The 20,469-nt window shown below is 37.0% G+C and overlaps 2 protein-coding genes across 2 annotated transcripts in view; one reads left to right on the plus strand and one right to left on the minus strand.

The window, feature by feature from the left end:
* On the plus strand, positions 1–9,436 carry LOC121739982 (protein-L-isoaspartate(D-aspartate) O-methyltransferase). Its single transcript, XM_042132649.1, has 6 exons — positions 1–160; positions 311–447; positions 521–746; positions 5,462–5,547; positions 6,072–6,149; positions 9,075–9,436. Exons 1-6 carry the CDS (start codon positions 28–30, stop codon positions 9,168–9,170), a joined length of 756 nt encoding a protein of 251 aa, XP_041988583.1. The 5' UTR covers positions 1–27; the 3' UTR covers positions 9,171–9,436.
* The window catches only part of LOC121739980 (DNA repair endonuclease XPF), a 24,342-nt gene continuing 13,301 nt past the window's right edge, over positions 9,429–20,469 (minus strand). Inside the window, exons 6-15 of the mRNA XM_042132646.1 lie at positions 18,317–18,453; positions 17,672–17,826; positions 16,280–16,704; positions 15,168–15,479; positions 14,458–14,554; positions 13,837–13,955; positions 13,037–13,210; positions 11,294–11,434; positions 10,028–10,222; positions 9,429–9,661 (exon numbers count right to left, since the gene is read on the minus strand). Coding sequence (XP_041988580.1) covers positions 9,500–9,661; positions 10,028–10,222; positions 11,294–11,434; positions 13,037–13,210; positions 13,837–13,955; positions 14,458–14,554; positions 15,168–15,479; positions 16,280–16,704; positions 17,672–17,826; positions 18,317–18,453 — 1,917 coding nt within the window. The 3' untranslated portion in view covers positions 9,429–9,499. The remainder of the gene's footprint in view (positions 9,662–10,027; positions 10,223–11,293; positions 11,435–13,036; positions 13,211–13,836; positions 13,956–14,457; positions 14,555–15,167; positions 15,480–16,279; positions 16,705–17,671; positions 17,827–18,316; positions 18,454–20,469) is intronic.

Genomic DNA, 20,469 nt, shown 5'->3' on the forward strand with positions numbered 1-20,469 from the left:
TAACAACAACATAAAAAATATATTCATATGTTAATTTACTTGAAAAAATACGTTTTTCTATGGTCAAATCTTTTCCTAATATTTGTTATTTTTCTTTCTATAAATATGGCTTGGAGAAGTCATGGAATAAACAATGCTGACTTGGTCCGTAATCTAAGAGGTAAGTACATACGTCTTAATTGAAATTAATAAAGCTAAATTATTTTTAAATCATCTTAATCATAGTAGATTATCATTGTAAATCTAAATAATATGCTACAGATGCACGGTTCAAACCCATAATAAATCACGTTCTGCTTTTACATTTTAGCTAATGGTATTATTAAATCGGATGCAGTAGCCAATGCAATGAATGCAGTTGATAGAAAACATTACTGTCCGTATGCTCCATATCAGGACTCTCCTCAATCAATTGGATTTCATGCTACCATTAGCGCACCTCATATGGTAAGGTAAAAAAATATTATTAAGACATATTTTCTTTCCAGAAAACCTTATTGTCCTAATTTTATTCTTTCAGCATGCTCATGCATTAGAAAGGTTAAAAGATCAACTGATCCCTGGCGAGAAAGCTCTGGATGTGGGATCAGGGTCTGGATATTTGACAGCGTGTATGGCGATAATGTTGGGTCAGGCTGGCCGGGTCATTGGCATTGAGCACATACCTGAGTTGGTGTCACTGGCAACTAAAAATATTAATCAAGATATCCCAGAACTGCTATCATCAGAGAGAATCAAACTTGTTGGTAAGTGCAAAATGCACCTGATATTATGGAAATAATTGGCCAAGTGCGAGTTGGACTCACGCACGAACAAAAATAGGAAAAAATTATATTTTTTGTATGGTTATTTATTTTATTTAATTAATTATTAAAGTATAAATACAATTGAATATGGTATTTTGTGAATATTTCAGGTGCCCATCTATTGCTATCATTTATATCGAGCAAAAAATGACAAAAAAATCTTGTTTGTTGTATGGGAGCCCCCCTTAAATATTTAATTTATTTTGTTTTTAGTATTTGTTGTTAGTGGCAACAGATCTATATATTAACCCTCGATCATTCGTGCGGTTTTTAGGCCGCGAGCGCTCGCGGGGTGTTGTGGCCACCCCACATATTGTAAGTGATTTTTTATGCAATATAATATCAGTCAACGAAATTAAACCAGCATATTATTATTTTGTCTGGTTTGATGTATGTAAATAAGAAAATTTAAATTGTATAATCATCTTTATTGCTGTTTTATAAAACATTAAAGTATCAGCCTTTTTTAGTCGTAATATTAGGATATTTTCTGAAAACAAATACTTCTAGCTTTTTCACATAAATTTTCTCATTCAAAATTTTATTAGAACAAAAATGTTCATTGCATCGATTTATTTCTGGATTTTTTATAATATTATGCATAAAATATATTTAAGTAAAAATTAAAACGCCATCTGTTTTCATATATTAGAATTAAAATGTTGATTGCATTGATATATTTTCTGGATGGAATATACTCCAACACGGTACACTTGAACTCCTTTATTTTAGAGCGCCTTCTGTTGTCAACTTGTCACATATATTTAAGAAATGCAGTAGGAGTTCTATAAGATAAGATAGATTGATTATTATTATACCAAGTGATAATATTATTAAACATAATATTCTAACGTATTAAAAACTATAAACAAAAACGTAATAACTAATAAGTATGATTAGTTCTATGTTACAATGAAGTAAAATATAAAACGCCATCTGTTGAATCGTATTAGAACTAAAATGTTCATTGCATCGATATATTTCTGGATTTTTTATAATATTATACATAAAATATGTTTAAGATTTTTGAAATTTTATTTTAATACACATCCAAGACCCAGGAACATTGAAAACTTTTTGTTCCGCCTGCGGGACTCGAACCCAGGAGAAAATATAGGTAACTTAGTCCTAATGTCGTTGAAACTAAGGTCGAAATTCGACCATTGGGCGATCTCTAGTCTATACTAATATTATAAAGCGAAGAGTTTGTTTGTTTGATTGTTTGTTTGAATGCGCTAATCTCAGGAACTACTGGTAGGATTTGAAAAATTCTTTCAGTGTTAGACAGCCCATTTATCGAGAAAGGCTATAGGCTACATTTTATCACGCTAATACTAAAAGAAGCGAAGAAATAGAGGAAAGTGTGGAAAAAACGGGGGGAAATTATTTGAAAGGGCTTATTTGAACGCGCTAATCTCAGGAACTACTGGTCCGATTTAAAAAAAAAAAATATTTAAGTGTTAGATAGCCTATTTATCGAGGAAGGTAGGCTATATTTTATTGCGCTAAGACTATAGTTTGTGCGTTTTAAGATAATATGGGTGACAGTTTTCATATTCCTTGCTACGGGTTTTTTTTACAAGAAAACAAAAAAATCAAATAGTAATAAATTATATTCCATCTACAAAAACAAATGTTTCCTATAATTGTAAATAAATTGTATGTATCAGAAAAAAGGAACTAACTTTTTTCTGATACATACAAATTTACCACTTTGTGAGTGCCTTGTTTACGATGAGTCCGACAAACTTTTCTATGCGAAAAATTTCGGCGCTGCTGCGTTTTCGAATGCTTGACTCCTGGAATTGTCGATATGACGTCACCATGGCTCCTCGTACATACAACTTTCATTTTTTGGAATTTGTTTAATAAAGTTAATTTAAAAACTGTGGTCAACTCGTCCGACAAGAATCACGCTGCATCTGGAGTGTCCGACACTCCAAGGATGTCGCTATGACGTCACTATGACTCTTCGTACATACAACTTTAATTTTTTCAAATTTGTTTAATAAAGTTAATTTAAAAACTATGGTCAACTTGTCCGACAAGAATCACGCTGCGTATGGAGTGTCCGACAGCTCAAAGATGTTGATATTACGTCACTGTGGCTCTTCGTACATACAACTTTAATTTTATGCAAATTTGTTTAATAAGGTTAATGTAAAAACTGTGATCAACTTGTCCGACAAGAATCACGCTGCATATTGGAGTTTCGACCAGCCCAAAAATGTTGATGTGACGTCATTATGTCTCCCCGTACATGCAACTTTAAATTTAGAAGTTTTCGATTTAAAATAAAGTAGGGTAAATGACTAGTGATTGAACACTGCCAGTCATTGGAAAAAACACAAAAACACAATATTTATTAAGGTTGCTTTAATTAAAAACTGCCTTTTTTTAAAGTAATAGAACGCCTAATTTTAAAGAAAAACAAGCAGTTTTTTAAGCAACCTTAGTAAATATTATGGAGGGGAAGGGGAAGAGAAAGCCCTTCAATATTAAAATAATCGGCCAAGTGCGAGTCGGACTCGCGCACGAAGGATTCCGTTATCCGTACCATTATAGAGCAAAATTAGGCCATAAATTGTGTTTTTTGTATGGGAGCCCCCCTTAATTTTTTATTTTATATAAATTTTATTATTAAATATTAAAGTAAACATATAATTAAGTTAGTTGAACGCGCTAATCTCAGGAACTAGTGGTCCGATTTAAAAAATTCTTTCAGTGTTAGATAGCCCAATTTTGTCGAGAAAGGCTAAGGGCTATATTTTATCACACTAAGACTAATAGGAGGGAAGAAATAGAGGAAAATGTAAAAAAAACGGTGCAAATTATTTGAAATCTCACGAACTACTGGAGCAGTTTTTCTGTTATTTGGCACAGGTTAGAAGTAGACCACGTGAAGGATCATAGGCTATTTTTTGTAGATTAATTTGTCTGTGAAATATCTAATTTAAGCGGGCGAAGCGGCGCGGAACGTTATATTGTTTTTTTTTTTTAATGTATTTATTCAAGTATTTTACAAACTTGTTACGCGTGGTCACGACATCACGCGTAAACGGCTGGACCCATTTTGCTGAAATTTGGTATAAAGATACTTTGAGTCCCGAAAAAGAACATAGGATATATTTTGTCCCGGAAAAATTACTGTTTACTGCACAATATACTTTTATGATTTGCGCGTAAGCTATTCAATCTATTTTGATGGAATTTGGTATGGAGATACTTTGAGTCTCGAGAATGGACAAGGAATACTAATTTTGTCCCGGAAAATGTACGGTTCCCGCACAATAAACTTTTATGATTATCGCTTAAAGTCTAAACTATGCAATGTATTTTGATGAAATTTGGTATGGCAATACTAAATTTCAGTCGCGGAAAAGGACAAGGGATACTTTTTATCCCGAAAAATGTACGGTTCTCGCACAATAAACTTTTACGATTATCGCTTAAAGTCTAAACTATTCAATGTATTTTGATGAAATTTGGTATGGCAATACTAAATTTCAGTCGCGGAAAAGTACAAGGGATACTTTTTATCCCGGAAAATAAACAGTTCCTGCACAATAAACTTTTATGATTCTCGCCTAAACTATTTAATCTATTTTGATGAAATTTGGCATGGAGATTGGAGATACTAATTTGAATCTGGGACAAGGAATGTTTTTTGTCCCGGAAAAATATGCGGTTCCCACACAATATACTTTTCTGTTTTGCGCGTAAACGACTCAATCGATGTACGGGAACAACTATAAAGTCCACGCGGACGAAGTCGCGGGCAACAGCTAGTTATAAATAATCTGTGAAAATTTTACCTCTCTAGCTATAATTATCGTTCTTGAGTTACAGCCTGGAGACTAGTAATAAGAGTGTCACAGACAGAGCAGGTAATGTATATTAACGTACATTACATCCCGGGATGTATAGCTTTACATTATATTAATGTATCACACACACAACAGGTAATGTAAAGTATCTTAAACATTGTAAACGCCCCGCTTACGCACATTTCAGCTGCTAAAGTGTTATACAGGCTGTTCTTATTTTTAATGTTGTAATAATATGGCCTTTCGAGTTACTTGCTATTAGATTTACTAGATAGTTCATCAGAAGATGATTCGGATTGTAATTTTGATGCGCGCATTGTTACATATTGTGTCAAAAACAGAACGATGTGGGTTGAAGATATTTGATTGAAAATATAGGCTCTGGGGAACAGACTGCCTGCAGTTCCTGCTGTGAAGTGCTGTGCTAAGGTGGCAAGTGGCAACACTGTGTGTATCTGTCTATCATACACATATAATATAATCACAGACATTTTTGAACATCCTGTGAAGAGAAGAGATGTATCGTAATATACAGAAATATATTGAGATGTATTTAGATGTATCAAAATATAAATGTATATTTTCATATAGCTCTGTATCTTAAGATACGAAGATGTAAAAATATACATTATAGCTGTTGTGTGTGTATCGAGATGTATCGTGCTATAATATACATCTTTACATTACCTGCTCTGTCTGTGTATGTGTAAATGGCAAAATGAACTTAAAAATCTCATTTTACCTATATATACCTTGCTAGGTAGTTATTAGCTAAACATACATACATAAGTACTGTATAAAAATTTATAAAACATTTACTTGTTGTAGTTGGTGATGGACGAATGGGCTACCCCGAGGAAGCACCATACATGGCCATCCATGTGGGAGCTGCTGCTCCAACTCTACCACAAGCTGTAAGATTTCTTTAGTAGCTTACATATTAAATTTGACATTTAAATATAAATGCATCACCAATTGAAATATTTACTCAGAACTTTTACAAAATATTTAAAGGAAAGTCACTAGACAATAGACATACAAAGAGCAATCTTGCATGTCTAGTGACTTTTCCTTTTAAGTTATCCACTACATAAAAATTTGGTCTTACAGCGCTGCAAGTTGCAACTTTAACAGCAAACTCAATATTAACAGGCACATACACACCCTAAAGTATTATCACTTTGTTTTGTTGCACCCTGTATATGAAGATTTCATATCTAAGAATCAAGGATTTATATTTAATGGCCTGGGCTCTAATGCAAATTGTGTGTACAAAAAGTCTTGTTTGAATGGGTTGGCATACAGATTACAGACCCAGATAAGATTAAATTTTTTTAATGAGACACAAATAGCATACCGTACTGCATAAAGTATTGTCCTAAACTTTTCTCTGTATGACAACCGGACTTTAGTAATTTATAAGGGATATATTTTATAGTTGGTGGATCAGTTGAAGCCTGGTGGCCGCCTCATCGTGCCAGTGGGGCCAGAAGGTGGAGAACAATATCTGACTCAGGTGAGAGATGAGAGTTTGTGTCCAACCAAACTTTTACTGCTGCGGTCATAGGCTGTATACACACGGCGCCGCAGCGGCAGCGGCAGCATTACTTATCCTTGTATTTCTAATTTCTATGGGCGGAATGGGCCTTTACACACGGCGGCCGCCGCGGTGGCGGTGCTGCTGCCGCTGCGGCGCGTGTGTAAACACGCTTATGGAACTGGTCCATAAGAATAAATGCAATATATCTTACCTAGGGTCTACAAGATGCCGGCGCTGTCCAAGGCCCGCAAATTCGAAGCCGCTGTCTTAGGCCATAGTAAAATATATACACATACAGTTCGACAAGGCTTTATAATTTATATGAACGTGGCGAGAAAAGGAACTAAACGCTATCATCCAAAAACGTCATTTTTGACATGTGTTTGACAGTTCTCCTTCACCAGCAGCGCTCCCAGGGGGTGTGTACTTCTGTGTCGGTGAAAGCTCACCGACACATCGATATTGTGGCGGTACCCACAATTCGCCTAACATTTCTGCATCGCGCTATCGAAGTTTCGGAGAACGGCAAGATATATACAACGTCTGAAATGACGTCAGTGGGCTTCGGCCTGACCGAGCATGCTATCTCGCTCGGTCGGAAGATCTTCCTTTTCAGCCGCCACTAACAACGTTAAATTGGTGACCACCGACAAGAACACGCATCCTTCTGGACATCAATCATCATCAACACTCCCCGCCCCTCCGCACCACGTCAGCAGACATCAAGCATAACCGGGTCGCTTCGACCATAAGCCGCGTTGGAGGTCCGCGCCGGTCGAACCCGCGTCTGGCTTGAACGGGGCAGCCATAGGCTACAGCGACCGGTCAGCAAGCAGAGCACGGGGTCCCTCTCCTGGTCATTGCACGCGTAGCTTCGGCCCACACCTGACAACACAAGCGCATCGAAGAATACCACAGGTCTTCGGGGGGGAGTGATGTGGCGGTACCCACAATTCGCCTAACATTTCTGCATCGCGCTATCGAAGTTTCGGAGAACGGCAAGATATATACAACGTCTGAAATGACGTCAGTGGGCTTCGGCCTGACCGAGCATGCTATCTCGCTCGGTCGGAAGATCTTCCTTTTCAGCCGCCACTAACAACGTTAAAATATTTTTACACTAGTTGCGCTGGTTCAAATGTTTGCCACAATAAAAAAATCCATTATGGTAGTTTTATTTTTTTAATTTCATCATGTTTTCTTAGAAAATATTTGTATTGATTGATATTTCTGCAAATTGTTTTAGAAAATTTAATTGGCAAAACATCAAAGCTGTTTAAATTATCACGAACTAAAAGCTATTTCATTCTTTGAACAAAATTAGAAGTAAAATATTTGTATTTTCATGGACATCTGTACTGGCAACATTAATAGTTAGTTCGTTAGCTGTGGTTAATTTATTTTCAAGTGAAATTCTGAGGTTATAATCTTAAATATTTTGTTCATTAACAGCAAATTTACGTCAAGTTGACAATAATATGTCCTCCGTAAAATCCTGTGTATGTTTTTATGCCAGTTATAAGTTGAGACACTAAATATTGAAAAAGACTCCGCCATGTTTATGTTGTGTGTTTATGTGTTTTGTTTATATTGAAAAATCGACTTCGAAACTATTTTTCTTGTGCGTTAAACAATTAAATTGAGAAATTGATCATAATCCTAATCCTAATGTGTTATATATAGTGTTATTGAATTTCACGCAATTGATTCATATAGCTTACCGGAAGTAAATGAAAGTTCCCTTTGGAATAAATAAAAATTTTGAAAAATTGTATAAATCTGTTTTATTTCTATTTGTTTTTATGCGATAACTGAAAGAATGGATCTGTCAGAATATATTATTTCAATTAAAATGTGGTCAGTATAATATATTCTGATAGTTCCATTCTTTCGGATTAATTAATAAAGAGTATCGCCACCCCATCCAGCTAAAAATTCAAATTTCCCGCTATAGAGAATGGTAGAATTTTAAATTTCCCGCCAGTTGACATCATCGCCACTTCAACGCCAACGTACTTCGCAGGTACTAAAGAATTTGAGGGGTACACTTTTTTCTATGAAGTTCCGCTTCTTCTCCTTGTGAGTATCTAGTATTCGTTGAGCGCTCCCGTCAATGTCACCCACGTTCATAATAAAGCCTTGTCGAGCTGTACAATATACAGGGTGTAACAAAAATAAGTGATAATACTTTAGGGTGTGTACGTCTTCCTCTTAGAGAGTTCACTGTGAAAGTAGCAGCGCTGAAAGACCAAATTTTTTTTTCACTTTTGTATGGGGAAACTCGTGACGCTCGGGCCCTTCCCCATACAAAAGTGAAAAAATTTTTTCGTCTTTCAGCGCTGCTACTTTCACAGTGAACTCTCTACAAGGAACACGTACACACCCTAAAGTATTATCACTTATTTTTGTTACACACTGTACATACAGAAAAACATTACTTAGCCCGGGCGCACACTAGCAGCCAGGCCGCGGCGGCCATCGCAAGTATGGTGTGGCCGCAGGTCGCGTTGCGGCCAGGTGTGCGTCGTCTATGGCGGTTTCATACCAAGTTATCTATCTCGATGTCCACCGCGGCTTGGCCGCTAGTGCGCGCCCGGGCTTATGCTACGACTACATTGTCGCGCGAAGTTTCGCGTCCCGTTGCATCTTTATTATTTTATTTCAAACCGAATTATTTGGCCAGACGTGTCGCGACAACGCAAATCTTCGCGTTATCGTGATAGTGTGGCCGTAGCATATAAAATGTGGTTAACACGTCATATTTGGCACCTGCTTTCCATCTCAATTCCCTACCAAGAGTAAGGTTATAAAATAAAATTTAAAGCTGTAGCTCACTAGTAGCTGTTAGTCTGTTTCTGTAATAGGGTTTTTGTAAATTGATTTTTCTAAAAATGTTTGCAGGTTGATAAGGCCCTCGACGGGACAACGTCTACAAAGAAACTGATGAGTGTTATCTATGTTCCTCTGACCGACAAAAGTCACCAGCATCGACAGTGACGCCATTTCCTGACTGTTGTATGCGTGCTAGTTGCCTTGGTCCTAGCGATTTGCTTGCTACGTTTTCTCAAGAGATCCCTGTGATTATAGAGATTCTAATATAGTGCTATTATATTTATTTGTAAATATTTCGGCTTATATTCGTATAGGTGTAATTATAAAATTCTGATATGCACAAGCCAGCTACAACTTCGATAACTAAATATAAATTTGCAAAAAGAAAACTCAAATAAGTATTAATTGAAAAATACTTTATTTCACATTATTTTTTACCTACTAGATTATTTTAATAACTTACTGTACATGCCTTACCATAAATAATTTCCTACTTATTGTTTTGTTTTTTTCGACGGCAGTCCTGCAAATCTCTTTTTGAAGGGCAAACCTTTTTGTCCCTTTTTGTCGCTCTCGCTGGGCTTGGATTTAACGTGTAATATTGAGTATAATGCTTCAGCTTCATTCTTATTTTCGATTATTTCTGCTAATTGTTCCTAAAAAAAAATATTAAAATATTAGAAATGAAAGTTCCGCTATTCATCTCCAGTACTAAGCAACAAAATATTTTTGTAAGTAATTTAAGATTCAAAAAAATGTATAAAGCCAGTGGCGATCACGCGCCACGGTGACAGAGATTTATATATTTTTCATCTCAAATCAAATTGAATTGGGCTTCTAATTTGGTTAAACCAAATTAGAAGCCCAATTCACACATCTGACATCCATTTGAGTTAAAACTTAGCACTTAAATTGGCATGCTGTCTTACTCCTTCCCGTGCAATTATAACTAGTAGAAATGCGGCAGCGCGCCAGCTAAAACCCAAAAAAGGCCCCATGAACACTTCAAAGTTTAAACAAACCTTAGACAAGGTGACCAAATGATCCAGCGATACACCTCTACTCATGATCCTAGTGATGTTCTTAGTTGTGATACCGGGGAGCTTCTGTACGAAGTCGTGTACTAGAACGTTGTATCGCTCGTAGTTAATGTCGTCTGAAGTGAAGTCACCGCCTAACGACATCGCCTCCTCCGCCGTTGGGTTCTTCCTGCCTTGCTGTGTACGGGAAAATTAATGTATAAGAACAAAGCTCAAAAAATCCATACTTGTAAATATAAATTTCTAGCAAGGCGATACTTTGATTGCCGAAAAGACCTAGGATAAATTTCATAACCGCAAAACTGATCTCGAGAAATGTCTATTACCTATGAATTTCAGTTCCAACACCATTAATTGGACGCTGTTAAGCATTTGTGTACCATATCACAAAAAATGCGTATTGAGTTATGAGTGCAGTTATGTTCTTTAAATCGTTTAAAACAAGACTGCATTCATAATAGGGAAGATGCGATATTTTTATTTTTGTGTTTATTTTAAAGAACTCCATGTAGAATAGACCACTGCAAAAAATGCGGTTTAAAATTGTCAATTTAAATTTTGGCGACAAAACGGAACCATAGTCTGTATGACGTCACTACTGTTTGACAATAATTATTGACAATGGCCCCACCTAATCGTAACTCTCAAAAAGTAGTCCCGACCCGCGTTCCATTTAGCATTAAAAACAATCAAAACTCTCAAAATGGAGGCATTTTGATCGTTTTTAACGCTAAATAGAACGCGGGGATGTGTGACGTCACTGGCTCTGACCGGTGTTTTGAAATTTCTGTTTCAAGTTACTTTAAATTCGTAATTTTTGTAAAAAACCAATATTTTATAAAATATTAACCTTGCAGTGGCCCTTCTTTTATATTTTTTAACATTCCAAAATAGCAAAATTTTCATAAATATTATATTTGCATGTGCCCTAATCAACAAAAAAATGTGGTTAGTATACCGACCAATTATTATTATTGATCATTAAATCAACAAAATGATAAATACAAAATGACAACGAAAGAAATATTTGTATAACAATTGCATAAACTGCACACTATTTTAGTAAAATTATTATGATATTAAAACTCAGTCCACCTGTGACCACGGCCGCTGTAAAGCAGCCGAAACGTCGGGATTAATAAAAGTGCTCCGCGACAAAAATCCGTAAGTGTTTCAACCTATAATGTCATGAGAGATACTCGCGTAAGCTTAAGAAATGATTATACAATTATTATGTTTATTGCTTACTTTGAGTTCATAAAACAATTCAGCCGTGGCGTAGGGGCTCGGCGACCACACTAGCTTCAGTCGCGGGAAGTGTATCGTGAGCAGTTGCAGCTTCTTCTGGATTTCTATGCCGGAAATATCGCTCGATACCACCAGGCTGCCCTGCAAAACAATCAAATAAAATTAAGAAATTTAAAAACGCAAAAAACCTAACTTTTTTTAGAAAAATTGAAAAATATAAACAGCATTATCTAATTATCCGTTGTTTCCGCAAAATCCCTAGAATTTTCGCGATAGTTCGATTTCTCAAATCATCCTACGACATATATTATACTGACGCGCTCAGAAAACTTCGATAGCGCGATGCAGGAATGTTAGGCGAATTGTGGGTACCGCCACAAGTTCAAATAATTCCTAACTTACACACATATTCGGTGTGGGGGGACCGTCAAGTAAACTACAACCTACAACCGCCAAGTCGCTGATTATCTCCATTCGATTCGCTGTGAACTGATCCTATACCTACATATTATGTGAAATAATGTTATGTGAAATCAAACATCTACATTAGCGGTCCCCCGACACACCTTGGACTAAATTCTAAAATATTACTTTAGTTAGGAATTATTTGAACTTAAAGGCAGTACTTACCTAAATATTATTTAATTACTTTTTAAACTTGTTTGGCGGGGATTTTTTTTTACTTCTTAATTTAATTTTATTTCATACTTTTAAAACTTGTGTTGGTTATAGTGCAGAATAATTCCTATCAACAGAATCATATTCTCTTGATTACCATCTATCAATGTCCTTTTCGATGATGCTGATGATATGAGCCCAAACATGAAACCTCCACTTTGCGTTCATACGAAGCTCGGTTCCTATAGAATCTATGTGATGCTGCAGCAGCAGCATGTAAATATTCACTGTCTATCTACTTCTTACTGTTTGTCAAAATTAAAATGAGCCCAAACACGAAACCTCTGCTCTAAGTTGGTGAGGAGTTGGATATCCTATTGATTACCAGGTGATGCTGCAGCACCAGGTCAACTTTCCATTAATATGTGTATACTTACGTATATTGTATATTCACAAATGTCACGAACTAGATTGAAATATAAAACCCATCAAACATCACATTCACACTCACTCAAATGACAGAAAATCTCAAACGCTAAACTTGTAATATGCATACGATGGGCTGCAATTTCATAAAAAAAATGGTATTTAATTGAATTTACTGATTTTTTCCAGTAAAGGCCCATTGGACACATTCATACAGGACATTTTATACTTCGCAATGTATGCAGGAGGTCGGTCATCTTGGCGTTCATTGAGAGAGGCCTATGTCCAGCAGTGGACGACTATAGGCTGATATGATGATGATGATGATGAATGTATGCTTATTTAGTAGTGCGACCAAATAGAGGATTGGTATTTACGTAACGTAGGTACGCCGCCTGCCTATAAATTAACTTTTCTGATAGTACTACGCATAATATTGTCCTCTTGCATGTGCCTGTAGACTGTGTTACCTACAGGGCTTGTTCGTGTGTGTGTGTGTGTGTGTGTGTGTGTGTGTGTGTGTGTGTGTGTGTGTGTGTGCGTGTGCGCGCGCGTGTGTGTGTGTGTGAGTGCGCGCGCGTGTGTGTGTGCGTGTGTGTGTGTGTGTGTGTGTGTGTGTGTGTGTGTGTGTGTGTGCGCGCGCGTGTTTGTGTGTGTGTGTGTGTACTGACGCCGGCCGTATACGTGTGTGTGTGTTACCTGCAGGTTGAAGGGCTTGTTCTGGTCGAACTCTATGAGCAGAATCGGTCTGGCGTAGGCGCGGCACATGTGCGTGGCCTGCGTGAACAGGCGGCCGGAGTTGAGGGAGCCGATCAGATCGGAGATGGACTTGCGCTCCACGCAGATGTCCGGCGTCAGGATGTAGTCACCGATCTGGGAAATTTTAAAAGGTTAACGACCGAGGACGATTATGACAAGAAACATTAACACCAGAGGTTACTCACAGCGTAGGTATAGGCCGCTTACAGCTTTAAGGCTGCTGAGTGCTGAGTAAACGTGGCGGCGGCAATAAGCGCATGTGTACATCTACCAATAACATACTTTAGCTACTAATAATGTGTATCCGTCTTAACGCAGTATACTAATAACGACCCGTCGATATCGTCGTCATCGATTTGCGAACAGCTTGTCCCCACTCCACGTGTGCGAGCCCGCCCGCTTACTCCTAATCCCACCAAAGAGACGTAACAACCTTTAGACCCAATTTCACCAACGGCAACGACTGTTTAAGTTAACGATCTAATTAATATAATTTTACCTCTCTCGTTGTTCGTATGAATGAAAGAGAAGACATGACATCTTAACAAGCTGTTAACACAAACAGACGTTGGTAAAATTTTGCCTTAATTTGTGCTTAACCTATTTGTTGAGAGTTGTGACTGGTCCTTAAAATGTTTCACACTGGTCTTCTGTATATCACACGGGATATTATGGTATTGATCTGGTCCATGCTGCAGGCTGCTCATTCCGAAGCTTTGTTACAATACTATCTTACTTACGGTGATTACAACTGGCTCTATGTTGATCCCCTTCTTGTGTAGTAGCGCGGGCAGGTCGGAGCGGAACTCGCGCATATCCACTATCACTAAAGGCTTCTCTTTTTGTTGATTCTGACCACCTGCATATTCAAAATTCATGATAATATTAACTGTTGAAAATAGTCGTTCTGTAGGAAAATATACCTTCTGAGAAATTCATAGGCAGATGAGATCAAAGTTAGAAGCGAGTCAAAATATCTTGAGACTTGGCTGGTATGCGATCATATAGCCGGGCCGTAATGAGTAATGACGTCCTTAATCGAGTCTTAAGTTATTGCGATCGGGTTGTAGTAGTGATCTGTCTGTCTCGGCTGGGACCCCGGTCCCCGACCAAATAACATAGGTCCACCTGTGGATCAATGTCTCTATCTACTGTATTATAGCCTGTCAAGAAAGTGAAGAAATTAAAAAGTGGCAACATCGTAGTGTCATCCCTTTCAAATTAATCTAAGAAAAAATATCCACAGCCGTACATATAACCTCCTCGTTTTTTGGAAGTCGGTTAAAAAATGACACTATAATGTTGCCACTTTTTAATTTCTTCACTTTCTTGACAGACTATAATATAATACTTAACAATACCTGCTTTCCTCGTGTCAGCATTAGTATCCACTTCCTCAACATTCATATCGAAATATTCATCTGTCTTCCCGTCTTGATATGACGGTATCACCATCACCTATCAAAGACTCACCTAATAAAGACAGAGAAAGAAAAAAAAAAAAGACATGCATACTAGGCTTATAGTATGCATGTCTTTTTTTTTTTTCTTTCTCTGTCTTTATTGTTGTGTGCTTTGTTCTATTGTAGTGTACTGTGAACTTTGTTGAATAAATGTTTATTATTATTATTATTGTTTATTATTATTATTACCTAAAAACACTCCATTTTAATTTTTAATACACATTCCTCCATACTATCTATATATACTTAAATTATTATAAATGTGAAAGTGTATCTGTCTGTCTGTCTGCCTGTCTATTACCTCTTCACGCCCAAACCGCTGAACCGATTTTGGTAAAATTTGGCATGGAGACACCTTGAGTCCCGGGAAAGGACATAGGATATTTTTCATCCCGGAAAAATGTACGGTTCCCGCGCGATCCACTAATTTTGGCGCGAGCATCATCTAGTTACCAATAGAAATTTTCACTCAGTGAATACCTATACATGATTTTCTCGTCATTATCTGGCATATTGAAAACGTCACATGACAGATAAAGACACCCAACTTTGACTGCGTAAAGGTTTCTAAAACGAACTTTTAGGGTAGTATCAGCTACAAAACTTACGCTCTTTGCTTGAATAAGCAGCTCAAATGCCTGTTTTTCCCGTTTCAATGCGGTCAAATATGCTTGTTCCTCAACAGTTTTATCGTACATCAGAAAGTATACACTGGTTACCGGTTCGTCGGGTTTCTTCCGACACTGGAACAACTCTATCTGTCTTACAGCGGCTATGTCACTGTGGTACATTATTATATACTCCGGTCTCAAGCCCTCCAACGTCTGCTCCAATGAGAAATAGTTGCCGTTTTGCTTGAATGTTTGTATACAGACAATCGGCTTTTCATTCTCTAGCTGGGTTAGATCTAAGTTTTCCATCTGAAAAGGAATCAAGTTTTGAAACTATGCTTAAGCGTAGCTTTCATTTAGGTATGAAATCGTAATAATATTATTTATTATGAATTCACACAAGTAATTGTGCGCGAGGGCTATATGTGAGTAATTAGAAAGCAAATGTAATGCAAATGGATAGTAATAGAGCTGCCAATCAAATTGAAGCAATTTTGCACGCAGATAAATTCATATTTTAAGAAATCCATGTAACAGACAGTCTGTCTATCTGTCTGTTACCTCTTCACGCCCAAACCGCTGAACCGATTTTGCTGAAATTTGGCATGGAGATACCCTGAGTCCCCGGAAAGGACATAGGATACTTTTTATATCGGAAAAATGTACGTTTCCCGCGCGATAAACTAATTTTGGCGCAACGGAGTTGCGGGCTTCATCTAGTAAAACCATAAAGTTAATATACCTAGCGGAATAGAGAAACAAACGCCTGAGCAAGAGAGATGTCACCATCAGTAACACTGCGTGGTAAAAAGAGACGTGTGATACATGACAGCAGCACTCTTTTTTTGACGTCCAGTCGGCACGTGCCGCACGTTGACAATTTAATCTCATAGAAATCATGTTAAATCATGCTTGTGTCAGTGTATACGTACACATATTTTTACACACAGATGAAATAAATTTCGGTTTCGTTTGACAGCTTGGGATTGTTGCTCTATTCCGCTAGGTAATAATAACTTTATGAGTAAAACATATTCGTGCTCTTAAAATTTGTTTGTTTCAAATGTGTTTATATTCAATATCTTCAATATGTGTTTAAAAAGTAATACCTGTGTCATTGGCTCAAATATACTTTCATCAGACATCTTAGAGTCGTCAACCATCTGTGTTAAGGTCAGCACATAATTCGTCTTATTTAGATCATCCAATTCCTCGTCGTCATCCAACTCATTTATTTTACTTTCACTTTCTTTCGACTTCTCCTCTTTCTTTATTACATTTTTCAATTTTGAAAACTTTTTAGCTACATTATTGATGGCTATATCTCTTCTGAATGCTGTGTAGAAGAGATATTTGTTGGTGCCCATAGTTAGTAAGTTGTTTAGTTGGCAACAAGTCTTATTGTCCTGACACAAGACTAACACTTTGGTGTTGTTTATAGACCCACTGTTTTTTGTCTTGGCTTTCTCTGGTATTTCGTTCAGAAGTAAATCCATCAGGTGCTTCCATTTTGGTACAGGCTCAGGATCAAATTCTTAAAAAAATAAAAATAACATTATTACTCTGTAACGTAAAATACTTTTGTTTCTTATGGGGTACACTGAGAGATATTTAATAATTACTTAAAATCCAAGCTCAATAATATAAACTAGATGTTCCGCGCGGCTTTGCCCGCGTAATTTAGGAATTTCACGGAAACCGTAAATTTTTCCGCAAAAATAGCCTATGTCCCTTCACGTGGTCTATTCTTCATGTGCGCCAAATCACATAAAAAAATACTCCAGTAGTTCTTAAGATAATAATCAATAATCAATTTCAAATAATTTCCCCCGTTTTTTCCACATTTTCCTCTATTTCTTTGCTCCTATTATAGTCTTAGCGTGATAAAATATAGCCTATAGCCTTCCTCGATAAATGTGGGCTAACACTGAAAGAATTTTTCAAATCGGACCAGTACTTCCTGAGATTAGCGCATTCGAACAAATAAACAAACTCTTCCGCTTTATATCTAAATATATAAAACTCAAAGATGACTGACTGACATGGTGATCTATCAATGCACAGCCCAAACCACTGGCCGGATCCGGCTGAAATTTGGCATGTAAGTAGATGCTTATGACGTAGGCATCCGCTAAGAAAGGGTTTTGATCAATTCTACCCCCAAGGGGTAAAAAATTTGTATATAATAATACTTCTTAACGCGAGCGAAGCCGCGGGCAATAGCTCGTATTAGTATAGATGCGAAAGTGTGTCGGTCTGTCCATTACTTCTTCAGGCCCAGCCTCTGAACCGATTTTGCTGAAATTTGGTATTGAGTCCTGGGAAAGGACATGGGATACTTCTTATCCCGGAAAAATGTACGGTTCCGGCGCGATAAACGAATTTTTTCGCAACGGAGTTGCGGTCGTCACCTAGTTTGATATAACGTAGTGTTTGGCATTTAAATTAAATAATCACAATTTTCTGAGTGTATTAGAGATGTATGTTATTAATATTCTTACCATTTTTAGAGTTGAAAACTCTCGTTTTGCTAGTGCGAAACAACTGTTCGGCGGCGTCTAGAAGTATCCATCCAGAGTTAATCTTAGCATACTCCGGTGTTCTGTATTGACTGACGAGAGAGTAAAATGACACAGAATCGTCGTGTATTAAGTACCTGTAAGATGGAATATTGTAATAATGTTAAAAATTTAGGTACCTACTCATTAAATAATTTCCACAGATTATTTTACTCTTCGGCACAAAAAGTTATAGGTACTATCAGAGAAGTTGATTCCTATGCAAATCGGGGGCCTAAGTAGTTTGGTTGCGTTACGTCAAACCCAGCTGACAGATCACAATTAACATTGAATTGACATATTCGACCAAATAACGTTGGTCTGTCAATTGCATAGGAATCAACTTCCTCGATGGTACATATTATATATTATGTAATATTTTTCAAAGTAGCTCAAAGTAGCTAGTATTTACGGTGAAGAGAGATCAAGCATGAAGTTTTTAACCGACTACCAAAAAGGAGGAGGTTATATGTTCGGCTGTGGATATTTTTTTATGTATCACACAACATTTAGGTATTAAAAAGTGCTGCAATGTATGGCAATATTTACGTAAAAACATTATATTTATTATCTGTTTGTTTTACTCACATGATCATAGATCTCAAAACTTTCAGATCCTGTATGTATTCCTTAGTCCTGGTACTCAGTTGGTGCCACACACAGTCCAGTTGCGACTGCAGAATCTTGTGGAACTTCTTGGTTATGCAATTCTCTGTTGTTATTTCCTTAAAATAATACATTTTGACGACCTCCGTGGCTCAATGGTTGAGCGAGTGGCGGCTCAAGCCGGGGGTCGCGGGTTCGAATCCCGCTGACGGAACAAAAAGTTTTCAATGTTCCTGGCTCATGGATATGTATTAAATTTGGGTATGACAATAAAAATCTTAAATATAATATGCATACAGTATAAAAGTATTAAATATATTTCCGTTGTCTGGTATCCGTAACACAAGTCCTTAAGGTATTATTTTTATCATGTGTTATATTATATTTTTTAATGTGAGGCCAACAAGCAAGTGTAACCTGATATAATATAAGGATAACTGTTACACTGAAACTGTGTTGAATGTTAATAGATATTAGCTACCGTAAGGTACTAATTATGTATTCTGTGACATTAGACAGCTTAACCGTATACTTGGCAAGAAAAAATATTTTAAAAAAATTAAAAAAGAACATATTCAATGTTTGTAGGTGGCTATAGAAGGGAGAAAAAATAATTAAAAAAAAATTAAATCAGTAATTTATCATTTATTGAGCGTTATGCGCACGCTAAACGGTAATTCTGCATTACATGCATTACGTGCTGTAATGCACGAATTATCGTGTATTGCAGTGAATGATGCGAATTACATGCAAACTACGTGCTGTACAACGTGCTGTACATTGAATGACAACTTCTTTAATTTTTCAGCACGACATGAGTGACGTGCTGTAATTCACGCATGATCGTTTATTGTAGTGAATGACGCGAATGACATGCAAACTACGTGCTGTACATTGATTTACAAGTGATTTAATTTTTCGTCATGCAATAATGCAGCGGATCGCGCGATCGGCATGTCATCGGCATGCCCATGGGACAACTCAGTTCCAGGGTGGTGCTCCCGAACACTTAAAAAAAATATGCGTTTCTTTGAACAGGGCATACAAACTGTTAATGTGCGCAAAATTAATAAATCAAATAATATATTTTGCCATAATATAATATTTTATTGCTAATAAATAACTTTTGGACGAATATAGGCTGATATGATGATGATGATGATGAAATAAGTTTTTCAATTTAATTTATACAAAAAACGTCGGTAAGTATTTACAAGAACGTATCGTGATCTCCGTAGTCCAGTGGTTTAGCGTGGTCGTGGGTTTGATTCTCGCGTTGGAAACAATATTTTATTTCCAAGATTGGTTAGGACAATGCAGGCTGATCACCTAATTGTCTGACAAGTAATGCGTCCATGCGTCGGATGGGCATGTAAAAAGTCGGCCCTGCGCCTGATCTTTCGCCAGTCGTGTCGTTCTTTCGGCCCACTGGACTAGGAGAGTAAAAGGAATAAAGAGTATACCTACCCTTGTGTACTGTGCGCACATTTGAGCACTATAAAATTACTCCTGTGGGATGGTCTCAATGAAACCGGCCACCGTCACCGAAACCGGTGTGGGAAACCGGAAATATTTGTACAATAATTTATTCAAGGTGCAATGAATAAGATTATCATCATAAAAAAACTTGAGAGGTGTCAAGGGACACCCGGATGGAACGAAGGTCCAGTTTACATGTTATACTAGTTACTTTAAAAACTATAGCAAAAATGCTAAATAGTTGTAAGCCGTGCGGTAGTGCTTGTTTCTCTCCCCCTCTCTGGCCGGACCATGCAGGCAAAACGGAACGGTCAAATTACTTGAAACCTATAGTTACCTAGCAAATAGATGGCCCTAAATTACTTATAACCTAGGGCCATCTATTTGCTAGGTAACGCTACTAATTACTCGGGCCCTTCCCGTTCTCGGTCATTGCCGGCGAAACTGTCATACGGAACAGCGGATTTTTATTGCGGTTAAATATTTTTTTCACATTTTGATGTAAAAAACACAATTTTTGACCAGTCCGCACTTTTGTTGTAATTAATATTTTCTATTTAATGATATGACACAGTGTTCTGCATGATTTTAACTTTAATATAGTATTTAAAGAATGAAAGGGGTAAAACGGTTAACTTCAAAATGTGACATTTATT

Source organism: Aricia agestis, chromosome 2 (assembly GCF_905147365.1).
Source record: "Aricia agestis chromosome 2, ilAriAges1.1, whole genome shotgun sequence".
NCBI lineage: Eukaryota > Metazoa > Arthropoda > Insecta > Lepidoptera > Lycaenidae > Aricia > Aricia agestis.